Source organism: Raphanus sativus, chromosome 4 (assembly GCF_000801105.2).
Source record: "Raphanus sativus cultivar WK10039 chromosome 4, ASM80110v3, whole genome shotgun sequence".
NCBI classification, from domain to species: domain Eukaryota; kingdom Viridiplantae; phylum Streptophyta; class Magnoliopsida; order Brassicales; family Brassicaceae; genus Raphanus; species Raphanus sativus.
The window spans coordinates 28323428-28337925 of NC_079514.1; the positions used below are offsets into that span (position 1 = coordinate 28323428).

The 14498-nt window shown below is 31.0% G+C and overlaps 1 protein-coding gene and 1 long non-coding RNA gene across 8 annotated transcripts; both read left to right on the forward strand.

Moving 5' to 3' along the window:
- The first annotated feature begins 5277 nt into the window (after nt 1–5277).
- Nucleotides 5278–6952, forward strand: LOC108852255 (uncharacterized). 2 transcript variants are annotated; one of them, XR_008945472.1, is made up of 5 exons: nt 5278–5691; nt 5778–5927; nt 6180–6266; nt 6366–6434; nt 6526–6952. It is a non-coding gene; the product is annotated as an uncharacterized LOC108852255 (long non-coding RNA). The 2 variants fall into 2 exon arrangements; XR_001949466.2 differs by having other exon boundaries at nt 5279–5691; nt 5781–5927.
- Nucleotides 6953–9705: 2753 nt separating this feature from the next.
- Nucleotides 9706–11465, forward strand: LOC108837568 (uncharacterized). 6 transcript variants are annotated; one of them, XR_008944734.1, is made up of 5 exons: nt 9706–10013; nt 10383–10577; nt 10714–10769; nt 10851–10938; nt 11020–11465. XR_008944734.1 is itself a non-coding variant. In XM_057007687.1 (5 exons), the coding sequence occupies exons 3-5, from the start codon at nt 10732–10734 to the stop codon at nt 11323–11325; spliced, it is 435 nt and encodes a 144-aa protein (XP_056863667.1). In that variant the 5' UTR covers nt 9706–10013; nt 10383–10577; nt 10714–10731; the 3' UTR covers nt 11326–11465. The 6 variants fall into 6 exon arrangements, 4 of the variants coding, with proteins under 4 accessions (XP_056863667.1, XP_056863664.1, XP_056863665.1 ...); XR_008944733.1 differs by having other exon boundaries at nt 10714–10763; XM_057007687.1 differs by having other exon boundaries at nt 10714–10772.
- The last annotated feature ends 3033 nt before the right edge of the window (nt 11466–14498 follow it).

Sequence of the window (14498 nt, forward strand, 5' to 3'; positions counted from 1 at the left end):
CAGAAATGTAAATCAATGTTCATAACAATGTTCATAATAAGTTTATTTAAATTATGTTTAGATTATACATGACACCTACATATATGTTATCTCCTTTACAGAATGCAATATATAATGGTCTAAAATTTTAATCAAACCAAAATATTAAAATATATTTGACCACAACCTACGGTATATTTTGAATTTTTATAACAATATTTATTTACAAATCTAATTATATTTAAAACAACCAATAAAAACTTATATATAGTTTGGATACCATATCTATTTGAACTATAATTTTTCAACTCATCCCCTAATTTTCGTAATCAATTTAAAAGCAGGTAACTAAATTGGAATGCCAAATCTATTCCAAGTATATTCTTTAATTCATTCCATGATTTCTTCTTCCTACTAAAAATTGAAAAATTAGATTATGGCAAAGCTTCACTATTTCATACCTATATTAAATATAACCCAATACATAGAGTAACGAGATTATACAATTTGCCTAACATCACGCTTTAAAGAATATCTACTCATGTTGCTTGTGCCATACCCACATAATATCTTGGGATTTCGAATTGTTAACTGAACCTTCCTAATATTAACAATTACTCATATCAAAATCAAAACAACAAATCTCGAGAGATACGATCTAGAGTATGCATCAAGTTACACGGAAAACCTAAAAACCTCTCACTTCGACCTCTTCCTATTATAAATAGCAATCACCTCTTCCTAATCAATCCCATACCCGTCAAACAAAACAATGGCTATACAAAAGCAAATCCAAACATCGAGTGCTTCTAAAGAAAAAGTGATCATTGAAGACTTGAGGCCCCGTCACACTACTAAATTAATTCATGTGAAGGTACACTCTTGGATCCAAAACATTCAACTATCAGCTGAAGCCATGGAATTCATCCTGGCTGATGAAAATGTAAGCAATCGTAACTGCCTATTTATGGTTTTGAAATATGTTTATTTTGTTGTTTATGTCTTATTTAAAAGTTCGAGTGTGTTCTTAATTTTAAAGAATATGTCTTAAACAGCTAGATTTTGTCTTCTATGAATTAATTCACATCATAGAATCAGTACTTATCTGTAAATTTTATATGCTTATGTTTCTGTCTCATCTCTTCCAACTGAATAATGGCTCAAACGATGATACCTCAATACCTGAACATGCATTGTATACATTAATAAGACAACTCAATATAGTCTACAACTACCCCCCACAATCTTTTATGAATATATTTACTAAATTAAATCAATACTTATCTGGAAATTATTAATGCCTTGCTTATGTCTGTGTCTAAGGTTTTTAAGTGAATTCTGCCACTAAGGATGCCACTGGCAAGATCTGCACATGAATCGTATAAGACAACTCAATATAAGGTAGAACTACCATACAGTTTTAGCTAAAAGGTAACTTAATAAACAAAATTTTAACGCTTATCTTTGTACTTTAAGGTTTTGTCCTCATCTCCTTCCTCAGCATACTATTTTGTACAGTATATGTCAAATAAAAGAGTTAAAACACATATTAAAATAAAACAGAACAGGCGTATAAGAAGATAAATATAAATAGATTATACCAGATTTGGTCAAAGAGCTAATGTTTTAGCCTGAGCTTATTTCAGGCTTAGATTTATCGTGTTGTCCCTCTCAAAGTATCTGCGACGGTAACAACATATCAGGTATGTGAAGATATCGATTTTCTTTATAGTATGCTTATATTATGACTTTTCTAAGCTAAATTCAACAAGTCACCAAGTTTTGACAATAATATAGGAGAATCTTCATAAATGTTCACCTTATGTTCCTGGTTTCTTCAGATGTTCGACATCTCCAAGAGGTGAAAAGTGATGGTGTTGGTCTGTTTCTTTAATAATATTTCAGATCTAATATCTCTTCTCCTGCATGTTAGGATTTGTCAACAAATAACTCAATTATGACTATTTCTATTACAGATAGAAGAAAAAAAAATTGCGAATGAGTAAACGATGGTATACCTTAAGATTTCGAGATTCTAATATCGTCTTTGCAAAATCTGAGTAGTACAGCTTCAATTTTCAATTAAGAGACCGTTCTAGATCTCTGTCTTTTTTTTTCTTGCGTTTACTGTTTTTTTTTTTTGAAATCCGAACAGTCTAAAAGACCAAAGATATATGTTCAGTTTTGTTGGGCTACAAATGAAATAACTATTTTTTGGTGGCCCATTCTATTTTCAAATTTGTTGGGATTCCATTCATTAACATCTATTAATTTATGTTTAAGTAATGGGCTTTGCTTTAATTATTTCAATATTTCAGATTATGAGTTTATCAAAATATTATACATTTCGTTAGATATTATATTAAAATGTCAAATGTACAATTAATAAATATAAACTTATAAGTCATTCTAGAATATAAATTACAAGTTGGAATCGATTATATTGATAGCTATTATTAGTTAAAATTAATATTCAATCACTTTAAAACCGTCTCGACTATATATATATATATATATATATATATATATATAACATTAGATTATATATTATTACCTTTATATCTCAAGAATTATCATCCTAAACATATAAAACAACTACTACACATATACGAAAAAATCTAATCATACTCAAACTTTTAAGAAAAAATTTAATCATATAAAATAAATTTTCAAAGATACAATCCCGCGCTTTGAAAGCGCGGGTCAAATCTAGTTATATACTTAAAGTATCTCAAAATGTAGACAAAATATATATTACATGTACTTTTGGAAAATCTATAGAAAAAAATCATTTTAAACATACTTTTGACTATTTTATTTATACTTCAAGTATTTTTGACAGAATATATAATATGGTTTTTTTAGTATATACTATACAAACAGAATGTGATTTTATAAAACCATGAGATTTGGACATGATTTGATTTATAACTGATTAAACTGAACAAAAACTGATTAAAAGTAGAAACATGTAAATATGTATATATTTATAACGACGCATGAATATCTATTTGTTATATAAATTGAACTATAATTATAATTTGTAAATCACTTGAATTATAATTAAGTAACAACTCACTGCATCCGAGGCTTCTTATTTTCAATGTGTTCTATTGATTTTTCTCTTTATGTTAACATTGAATAAATTTAAATAAATATTATAAATTTGATAAACAACAATTAATTCAATTCTTTACAGATTTTTTTATCTTAAATAAACATAATTGTATTCAATCCAAGACATATTAATTTGATGAACACCAAATATGGAAGAATAGAAAAAAAATCTTTCGTACTTCTGTTTAATTTTTTATTCTTATTTCTAAAATTTAGAGCTTTTATATTAATTCTAAATTTGATTATTTTATTAGATTATAGAAGCGTCTTTTTGTTTTCTATTCTTTTATTTAAATATATAATATTTTTTTAATAAATGACTTTTTGACAACATGACTCTAAAATTTGTATAATATATAATATGATCTCAAACTAAATAATTATGTTTTTAGGCATAAACCGAATAAACCGAAAACAACGGTATATAAATCGAACGAAACGAAGTAAATATAGATTTAGCATATTAGTTATATTTTACTAACCGAAATACCGAAAACCGAACCAAAACCAAACCGATATCTGGTATAAACACATGTAATCCATATAAAAGCGAACTATTGTTTCATTCTCTAAAACATAATGAAAATAATAACTTCACTCCGCGCATTCACTCCGCGCAAGGCGCGGATCTTATCCTAGTAAAAATATTATAGTTAGATTCAGAGAAATAGATGCAATCCAATATCCTCAAATCATAACTAAATCAACTGTAAAAACAATAAAATCGACTAGATATAATATATCTAAAATCATATATCTGATTCAACTAATACAATATTATTAATATAAGTTAATTTAAAATTAGAAGTAAATAGCAATCAATTATTATATTTATTTTATAAATATTTATATCCGTGCATGAGCACGGGAAAATCACCTAGTAACTATATATGCATAGATTTATGTATAAAACTTATAAGGAAAAAAGTAAATGTATATAACTTTTAAGATAATATCAATATTCCATTATTAATGCATTAACGTTTTTCCCAAGTAATAATATGCAACCGTGAAACAAAATACATGAACTATTAACTTATATGTAAGATGAATGAAGTTGAACAATGCGCTTCATAAAATATTCATTTAATAATTCACCATAACCTAGAACTTGAGATTATATGCATACATGTAGAAGCATCAAACGTTTTTGACTAAATGAATTAAATTATATGCATACGTAAATTATTAAACTATGAGTAAGCCCTAAAAATTGCATGCTAATCATTAAGCAACAAGCAACCTTATTAAAAATATTATTAATATGCTGCTGCAAACTTTGAGATGCAGTAGCAAAAAGGGGTAAATAATATTATAAACGTGCTGATAAACATGTGCATATGATTTAAATCGTGTATGCTAACATATGATATTAAAAAAAAACATATATATATATATTTATATATATAAGCATCACATATGATTTAAGAAACACATACTGACAATAGCTTATAAACATCGACAAGATCTCTTTTAAATCAAACGATTTTCTTTTCTTGAAACAAGGGTAGATCAATATTGTCGACTAAAGCTCCTAAGCTTATACTGTGTATGAATCCATTCTTACAAATTATGAATTGATAATAAACATGATTTGAAAAAAGAATAAAAATAAACTAAAACTGAAAAAAAAAATCTATACCTATTGGCTTGCTAAAGCTTCGTGCTGATAACGTGTTTTGAGTAAAGAATAAGAGAGAAGAGAAGAGAAGAATTGGTATGTCTTATTCATTGAGTAATGGATCCTTTATATATGAATACAATAGTTTAGAGACAAAGTCTAACTTGGAGTGGGGAACAAGTATATCTAGGACTTTTCATATGGATATCATTACAATATTTATAACAAATATAACATTGTTTATTTTACAATTATTTATATAAAAACTATCTAACTAAATATTTATTGGTTATTTAAAATGTAAAATTAGATTTTATAAAAAAATTGCATTAGAAATATAGAACGACATTTTTAAAAATATAATACATCTATCTATCTATCTATATATATAAAGTATTGTTTTCCCTTCTGTGTGCGCCACGTCAATAAGTAGGGGATGAAATCATGACACGTGGCATGAGACAAACGAGTCTTTCTTCGGTTATTTGACGTTCTAAATGGGCCCTCCTGGGCATGTACTGGAATTTTCTATTGCCATCAAGTTCTGTGAAAGTTAATTACCAAGCCCAGAAAGAGAGAAACTATCTCTTCTTCAACACAGCCCGATAGGATTCACCTTACTCTTCAATCTCTGAGCATCTTAAGCAACAATGGAGTTTCAGGAGGATGAGTTAGTTGAATCGTCCTAAAGAATCTCTGTATTAATATTCGATTGCGTCGTTAATTACGTCTTCCTTCTTATCCTTTCAGAAGTTCTCATTCAATAAACTTTTTCAAAAAAAAAAAAGTTCTCATTCAATACATCCTCTACTCTCTTTGGTTCAAAAAAAAAAAGTTCTCATTGAATTTACCTCTGTCAAATTCATCATTCCATTCCTCACAACCATAATAATCTAAAAACTTCGGCAGATTAGAATGGCTAATTCATCTCTCCTCATTGCTTATTTGAAAACCCCGTCGTCCTAGCAGTTCCGGTAAGCAAACACGTGATCATCTTTCAATTGCTAGCAGAGTTTTTCCAAATTTGGAGATGATTAAAAATATTATGGATGCATCTTAGCAGAGCCTAGCTAGAGGTTTCTTACTGTTTTTATGGCTGTGTGGTTTCTTCTCGCTATCCTACGCTGCAAGGTCCGGCGTATCTAAGTAGGAGTTTGAAGTCAAGAAGCATGTGAACAGTCTAAATAAACCTGTCGTCAAGAGCGTTCAAGTAGGGAAAATCTATTATCTTCTTCTTTTTGAGTGTTTTTTTTTGTTTCAATTAACTTTTGTATCATAATCTGAAGATTCATGCTTTCTCTCTCTCTCATACTACACTACCCATGATGATATCTATTACCTTTGGCTTTGTTTATTTTGTTCTAACTGAACAAAAAGTACACATTGTGTCAAGATTTCCAAAAAAAAAAAGACAGATATGATTTATCTGATGAAAGTTTATAACTTTTGATGTGATTAATAGACCCCAGATGGCGATATAACTGATTGTGTTCCTACCACAGAGCGACCAGCTTTTGATCATCATTTCCTCAAAGAGGGCATGATACAGGTACATAGATACAACGCTTACTTAGATGTTATTTGGCCTTTGTATTTTATGTTCTAAGTGCTGATGTTTACTTTACTTTATTTGCGGATTTTTCTTTAGATGAAGCATATAACTGTCCAGTTTCCTAAATCTACAGAACCTGATCTCATCAACCAAGGTGGTCACCAGGTGAGTCAAAGTTCTTTTTATTTTGTTGGTTTCCTTATATGAGTTGTGTTGTTTATTTTTTTCTGGTTTCTTGAACTGTTTCATACCGTAGCTTATATGGAAGGGGATAAGTACTATGGAGCTAAAGCAACTATAAATGTGTGGGAGCCAAAGATAGAGCTACGGAACGAGTTTAGCTTCTCGCAAATATGGCTTCCCGGTTGCTCATCCGGAAATGATCTTAACAGCATAGAAGCTGGTTGGCAGGTCCACTCAGTAGGGAATGTGAAGATGATTTAGTTTCTCATGTTCTGTATAAGATTTGTGTTTGCTTTACTACAGGTTAGCCTGTATATATATGGTGACAAGAGCACAAGGCTCTTCACTTACTGGAGTATAAGCAACTATAATCAAATTATTGTTGTTATGTGCTTATGTTCCGTTCCTCATATACTAACTGGGTGTACCTGCCTAACAGTGAAAAGTGTAAAGTAATTACATAATTAAAAATGATTTTTTTCTTATTAGTTAAACTATGATTTCTTAGATTTCTAAGAATAACAAAAAGTAGTGTATGTATATTAATATCAGTTTAACTGAGACTAAACTAAATATTATAAAACATATATAAAAATTTAGATATCTTTCTATTACTTTTAAAAAATATAGATCGTCTCCAACTACTCTAATGCATGCAACTAAATGGGAGAGCAATAACTAATTACAGAACACGTTAAAGCTCTATATAGATACAGAGGCACACTACGTCCCAGGGTTACATGACTATTTGCGTAACAACACATATTAAGGCTTATAACATCTACACACAACAATTGAAGTGTATATATGACAATAACATTTATGAATACGGCATAATGATATATTCAGGGATGAGACATAGATCAGTCATGCATAGTTCAAACATGTTTGGATGGAGAATAAGCACAATCAAAATGAACTAATGCTAGCGACTCCCATTCCACACGTTGCTACTACTGAATCGCTTTTGCTTTATTTTAAGATATCACTCGACGAGGTTAAGGTAACAAGACTATCAGTTTAAGTCGTAACTTATTTGAATGTCAAAGCTACGATTACATGTCATCCCTACACCCATTGGAATCCGATGTGACACTGACACATGTACCTGCTACAAATAGATTAAAAACTTTGTTTTTATGATTTTAACAACATATTTTAAGGTTAGAGTCTGATATAAAATGGAATCCCATTTAATTCTCAAAATGGAGGTTGAACTCAAAATCACACAGTTAAAAAAAGTCGCAGATTATCCGATAAATTCAACAACCACAAACTAAAAATTAAGATGGCGATATACAATGTTACAAACTCAGACTAACATAAAAGATAAAGCTAAAAAAGATTGATGTTGAACACACCATAGAGACGAGACATTCAAACAATAAAAGAAATTGTTACACGCAGGTTTGTTTTCCTCTAATCATCTAAATTATCTAACAATATATAGTGTTAAAAAAGATCTCCATCTATGATAAGACAATATAATAAAAAGAATTTGTTAGTTAATATATAATAGTTTAATTATATATAATAAAGTGTAAAACTTATTCTATCCTAACTGCCAAATACCCATCTATTCTATTAATTCTCTAGCATGACCAATTGATATTAGTTATGTCCAAGTTAAAAAAAAAAAACAGAAAACAATATATAACTGCATTTGTATATAAACTAAAGTGAATATGTACGTACACATATGTGAGTTTAGTGGTAAGTGGTAACTGCATAGAAATATAACTGCCTTATATAACTACCACTTACTAATATATTTTGTAACCTCCTTTATGATTCCAAAATTCTTTTTGACCGAATGTAGAAATAAATGACTAATATTCTTTTTGACCGAATATGTAAATGACTAATATTTTCATAGTTGGTCGACTAATATATTTTTAACAGCTAATGCTAAGTAATCATATTCTTTAATATCCATGCAACAATATGTTTTGACAACGGGCTTCTTTATCATATTTTATACAGTTCAAAATATTTTAAAATATTTTAATAAATGAGATTTGATTATTTAAATAGATCTAAATAGGTCTAAACACATCAGTATATTTCTCATAGGTCTAAATAGATAATCCTATTAAATTTTAAAATTAAATGAATCTATTTTTTTCAAATCTATTTGATATATACTTTAAACGATTATACGTTTAAAAATATTTAACCTATATGTGGTATTAGATATTCAAATTAAAATATATTTTGATTGACAGGTAAATATACATAATTTTTAGAAATTATTACATAGTGATTTAAGTATTAATAGATTCTGACCCGCCCTTTAAAGGGCGGATATATTTTTTGTTTTAATTTAATTTTCATATTTGTGATTTTCGGGATTAAATTTTATTTTTCTATTTGTAATCATATTTGTGTATACGCTCTGTTAAGACTGGATTGCCGGTCAAACTCGCCAACCCGCGGATTTCAATTTTGTTTTGGTCAAAAAATATGATCCGAACAACCCGAAAACAAATAATTTTTACTGCCACCCGTCCATTTAATTTGGCAGATCCAGTATACGCTATGTTAGGGCTGGATTGTCGGTCGAACCAGCCAACCCGTTGATTTCAGTTTTGTTTTGGTCAAAAAAATGACCCGCACAACCCGCAAACAAATAATTTGTACTGGCATCCGCCCATTTAAGTTGACAGTTATCAGCGGGTTATAATTTTTTAAAAATAATTATTTAATTTAATTATTATAAAATATAAAAAATTATATATTTTAAAATTTTAATTTTTTTTTTGAATTACCATATTTAAAAAAATACTTTTCTTTTTATTTTTTAAATATTTTTCGGGTCGGCGGATACCTGTAATCCAAAATCTACCAACCCGCATCCACCCCAAATAATATATTCATAATCCGCATCCGCAAATTGATTTTTTCAAATAGTTGAACCAATTTTATTATCTGCCTTTAAAATGACAAATATATTTTTTATTTTATATTTTTTAAGAAATATAATTTTTATAAAATCCAAGTTGTAACCAATTATATCTTCGAATATTTTTTTCTATGATATATTTAATTTTTCTCAGTCAAAACCTAGAATATTCTATAGTATATTGTGAGATTATTAGGAAACAAATCCCTCCCACCGAATCTTAATTAATAAAGTTGCCTTTTTTTCTCCTTGGGGGGGAATTAATCCCACGTGGCAACCCTTTCTCTTTTTGGGCCAGCGTTATTATTTATAGGGCCAGAGTAAATGGGCTTATCTCACTTAATCTCAGCCTGCTAATTAGAGCGTTGGTTTCTTCGGCCGCCTGGTTCTTCACCTAAGACACGATTTGGTTTCCTCCGATGACGTTACAGCTTTCCATCATTCTGCCGCATTGAAGCAGATTCAATGCGCTCTTCCCACTCCCCAGCATTCGTATATATAGAGGATTTGACAGTCATCGAATCAATCTAAATCTCTATCACCACTATCCGATAATGGCTAAGCAACACCTCCATTCTCGGAGCTCAAGGCAGGCCAGTGTAGGAACTTGGTTGTGACAAGGCTCCTTCGATTCTGGGAAGCTCGCAATGCCAAGAAAGGTAACTGAGTAATTTTCTTTTCTCAATTCTTGATTCTTATATTACTTGATGTTGTATTTTGAGGATTGTATCTCTGTTTTTGCAACTGTTTTGGTCCAAATGATTCGTTATCCATTATCCATCTCCTTTTTCTACAATCTTACAATGCTACTTCTTTCGCAGTGTTTATTTGTTGATGTTGCTAAGATTTTAATGTTCTAGGTTGTTTTGGTTTCTCAGTGATACTGAAAATTATCATTATAGACCTGTGATAAATCATTCAGGACTTGAGGGGTTTCTGATGGTTACTAATTTTCATGTACTTATGATGCGTCTCTTGCATATGTATACGTCTGAGAGTGTTTTAACATGTTACTTTTTGGTTCATAGTCAACTCTGATCCAGGGGTCAATCGGCCTGCACGACTCAATAAAACTCCACGGGCTGAAAGCAGTGACCTTATCATGATGAAATGTTTCCGCAGTTACGAATAGTTCATGTTCATGGTCAATCAGTTCTTAATTCCTTGACAGTGTCAGAACATATTTTCTATGTTCTCAGCTTCCAACCGGAGTAAAATTATAAGTCAGTCCCTTTCATTAAATATTTTCTTGCTAATCTTTACTAACCCATATCTGTTTTTTTTTATTGAAAAAGATACCGTGTTGAGATGAATATGTCGGATAGTCTGATTCTGATGTGTTCTTTTGTTTTGACGCAGAAACGAGCAAGTTCACAAATGTACCTGCTGCTGCAGAATCACAACTCATGGTGGCAGTTGTACACTCTCCTGTTTATTATGTGATGTTTCATCAACAAATTCTTAAGTACAGTTACTCAAACATTTATGTTGCACAGGCTGCCGGACAGGAAGACCGACACAACTTGGCCTTTCATGATCTCGCGCATATTTGATCCCAACCATCGCCCTAATTTTGAGAATCAGGTTTGTACATCAACTTCACTTCATTGGTTGGGTCTGACATACATGGATAATATGTCTAACTGTTGTGGTCTTTACATGAAGGCCACGACAACTCAAGCGATGACATGCCAGGACCTGGTTCTGATTCAAAAATTCCTTCAGTTGGCGCTGACTTGGTCTCTTCCTGACACCAGCACGAGAGTCGGTGTTGACAATGTTGTTACTGTTAACAGCAGAGGAATCATCAATGGCGTGGTTTTCGATGAAGGTGTCTCAGGAGATGGGTGTGAACGCAATGTCAAACCTGTTAGGGAAGGTGGCTCTTCTGCAAAGAACCAACGTCATGTCTCGAATCTGCACTATCATAGTGTGGGACAACTACTCCAGTCACTCTGTTTTCTTTTTTGAAATTTCCTCAAAATAATAAAAGTGTTCCTGCAACAATCTGTTTCCGTATTTTTGATCGTTTAGTTTTAAAAACGTATTATGTTCTCAACATGGATACGCTTTTGGCAACCTCAAACAAATATTTTTATTGAACCCATCTACTAGACGAGTTACCAATTTCTTGCGAATATATTAAAAACATGCCTTAACTTCTTACTGAGCTTTTATCAAAAAAAACTTCCTACTGAGCTCAGTAAAGTTAATAATAGTCCCCGTTTACCAACAGTTATGCTTTTTGGTTTTTTTTTTTGAAAGATTGTTAACATGTTTCATATACATCAACCCAGAGTGATACCATCTTAGGTAATGGTTACAGACTAGACCAAAAATAGTGAAAATATATGCAAAATTCGGAGTGCCAAGTAAATCACTTTTCCCAAATTTAGAACCTGGTTCCAGCACACACGTCATAGCTAAGTAAATTATACTAGGTCAAGACCCACGCCTTGCGTGGGGTGAAATAGGCGTGGTGAAATAGGCGTGGATCAAATAATACGTAAATAATAATGTGTGTTACATAATTTTTACATACCTTGACATGAAATACAACTTGTCGCATATTGCTACATTATAAAAAAAAAAGCTAGCAATCAAACAAATAAATTTACTCTTTCTAAGAATGTGCGTGAAATAATTTGAGTTTAGGATAAAGAATGTCTTCGATGAACAATTTTCTGCAATTTATCTTAAGTAAGAAAAATTTATATTAATAAAAGCCAAACATAACAGATAGTATGCAAAATCTGCATATTATACAAAAAAAAACATTCTTAAAAAATAAAAAAGAAAGATGCATATTATTGTAAAAAGAAAATGTAAATAAATCTAAAGGTAAAGCTGTATACGTTTTTCAAAACCCAAACAGAACTCAACTTCGAATATGAACATACAGATTATATAATCGTATATTAGCACTATGATAGTGAAAGCCAAACGAAAACAACAAAACCATTGGTAACCAAACGAAAACAAAAAACTTTCTCTTCATTACGATTTACAAAGCTCGAAAACAGCCACGAACTCCACATGACTAACTTCCACAATCTGCCCAATGACATGACAACTACAAAACACATAGAATAAATATACAATGGATTTAGTAAACGTAGTTTAAGATACAAAATATGTAATGATACACGATTATAAAAATACTTACCAACCAGATAGTCAGTATTTAAACTATCATCGATGAGCTCTTGGAAGTTTGCCGGTGAAAAACCAGTTAGTTTTATTGGCAAATCCTCACAGCTTCTCACCCGCATAGTGGCAAGAAATCCAATTTTGTAGACATGCTTGGTTTTCCAATAAGAGCCGCATGTGTGAGTAACTGCAAAATTAATCAAAATTTCGAGTCACCTTCACTTAGAAATGGATCAAACTGAGCCACCTGTTTTTTCTTAACACTGCCATGGATTTTATTTCCTTGTTCAAAATACACACAAAGAGAAATAGTTAAAAGCTTTAATAAGAACAGACGCTTGTTCCAAATATAAAATCAAACCAAGTTTGTACTCACGTTATAAATCAACCAAAACCAATTTGATAGTCTCACCACCCTGAACAGAATATTGCTTCTATAGACAAACTATAATAACCTTAATTCTCCACAACTTGTAGAGTTTCAGTTGTGAAACTTGGTCAAAAACGGTCATTCTTTTATCGCGAGAAGGGTTTTCTGAATAAAATTTTTGTGTGATAAATTGGAAAGATATATGATACCTATATATAGTATACGAAAACCTTAGGGTCCAAGGCGGTTGCCCTCTGCATTTTCGAAAACACATAGTAATTACATATTTAATACTATTAAATAAAAAATATTCCCCTGTTTGATATTCGATAATTACCTTACAAAGATAAGGAAATGTTGGGTTGAACACAAAATCAACTTTGACAATCGAATATTGGTATCATAAAATTTAATGCAATCGCCAATCAATCAAAGCCTATATCATTGCACTCTAATATTATGAATTTAATGAATATTTCCTTGGGGTTATTGCAAAAGTGACTCAAAACTTGAATTCAAACAGAAAACTAACCTTTTCTTTTGACTCATTTTTTTTTTGAGTTTTTAACCCCACATCTGCATTTTATCTACGAAAATGCCATTAACCCTTTTTTTTTTTTTTTTTCGAAAATGGCTTCTTTACTGTCTCAACCTCATTTTCTTCAAGTATTTACAATATTGCCACTGCCATGAATAGTGGGAACAACCTTGTACGAACTGTTTGGAGCTTTTAATGCCCTTTAATGCACGTAAATCTCTTTACACTCTCTCTGTTTCAATTGTTATGAACTAAAAACAACATTTCTTTCACTTTCTCTCCATATTCATCCAAAAAACTGAAGCTTTTGATTCAAAATTGTTTGGAGCCATATTTCTTTCGTTTTGACTTACGGTTGCTTTCGTTTGAGGTTCTGGTGGTTGGAGAAGACCCTGTGTGCAAACAAAGTCATCTCACCTAGTTGAAGGTACGAATTTGAATTTTTTTCAAAATCTGTTCGCGTAGAAGACTTACAAGTAAGTCATCTGTATGTAGAAGACTTACTGATGAGTCTTCTGGTCAAACGGACGACTTAAACTAAGTCGTCCAGCTTTGTTTGGTGAAAAAAAACAGTCCAGACGACTTATATATAAGTCGTCTACGAGAAACAGGCTAGTTTTGCATTTGACCGAATCGTGTCAGATCTTTGACTATTTCTGGACGACTTATAATTCAGTCGTCTCTCGGAAAGTTAAAATTTCAATATTTTATTAAACTAGACGACTTACGTGTAAGTCGTCTTAGGTTAGTTTGTAGTTGAAAAATAAAACTTCATAATTTAATTTTTACCAGACGACATAATATAAAGTCGTCCCGTCAGAAGACTTAATTTAAAGTCGTCCGGGGAAAGCAAAGTCGTCCAGAATTTTTCCCAATTAAGTCGTCCAAACCTTGCTTATCCCGGACGACCTTAAATTAAGTCGTCTAGCTGGACGACTTTTAGTTAAGTCGTCTGGAGAAAGTTAAATTTCAAGTTTTTATTTTTCAATTACAAAACTAACCTGGGACGACTTACGTGTAAGTCGTCTAGTTTTGAATAAAATATTGAAATTTTACTTTTCCAGAGACGACTGATTTATAAGTCGT

Coding starts and splice junctions, on each gene's coding strand:
- LOC108837568 (XM_057007684.1), top strand. Junction 10,773..10,850: donor CACAACTCATGGTGGCAGTT/GTACACTCTCCT, acceptor TATGTTGCACAG/GCTGCCGGACAGGAAGACCG. Junction 10,939..11,019: donor GCCCTAATTTTGAGAATCAG/GTTTGTACATCA, acceptor CTTTACATGAAG/GCCACGACAACTCAAGCGAT.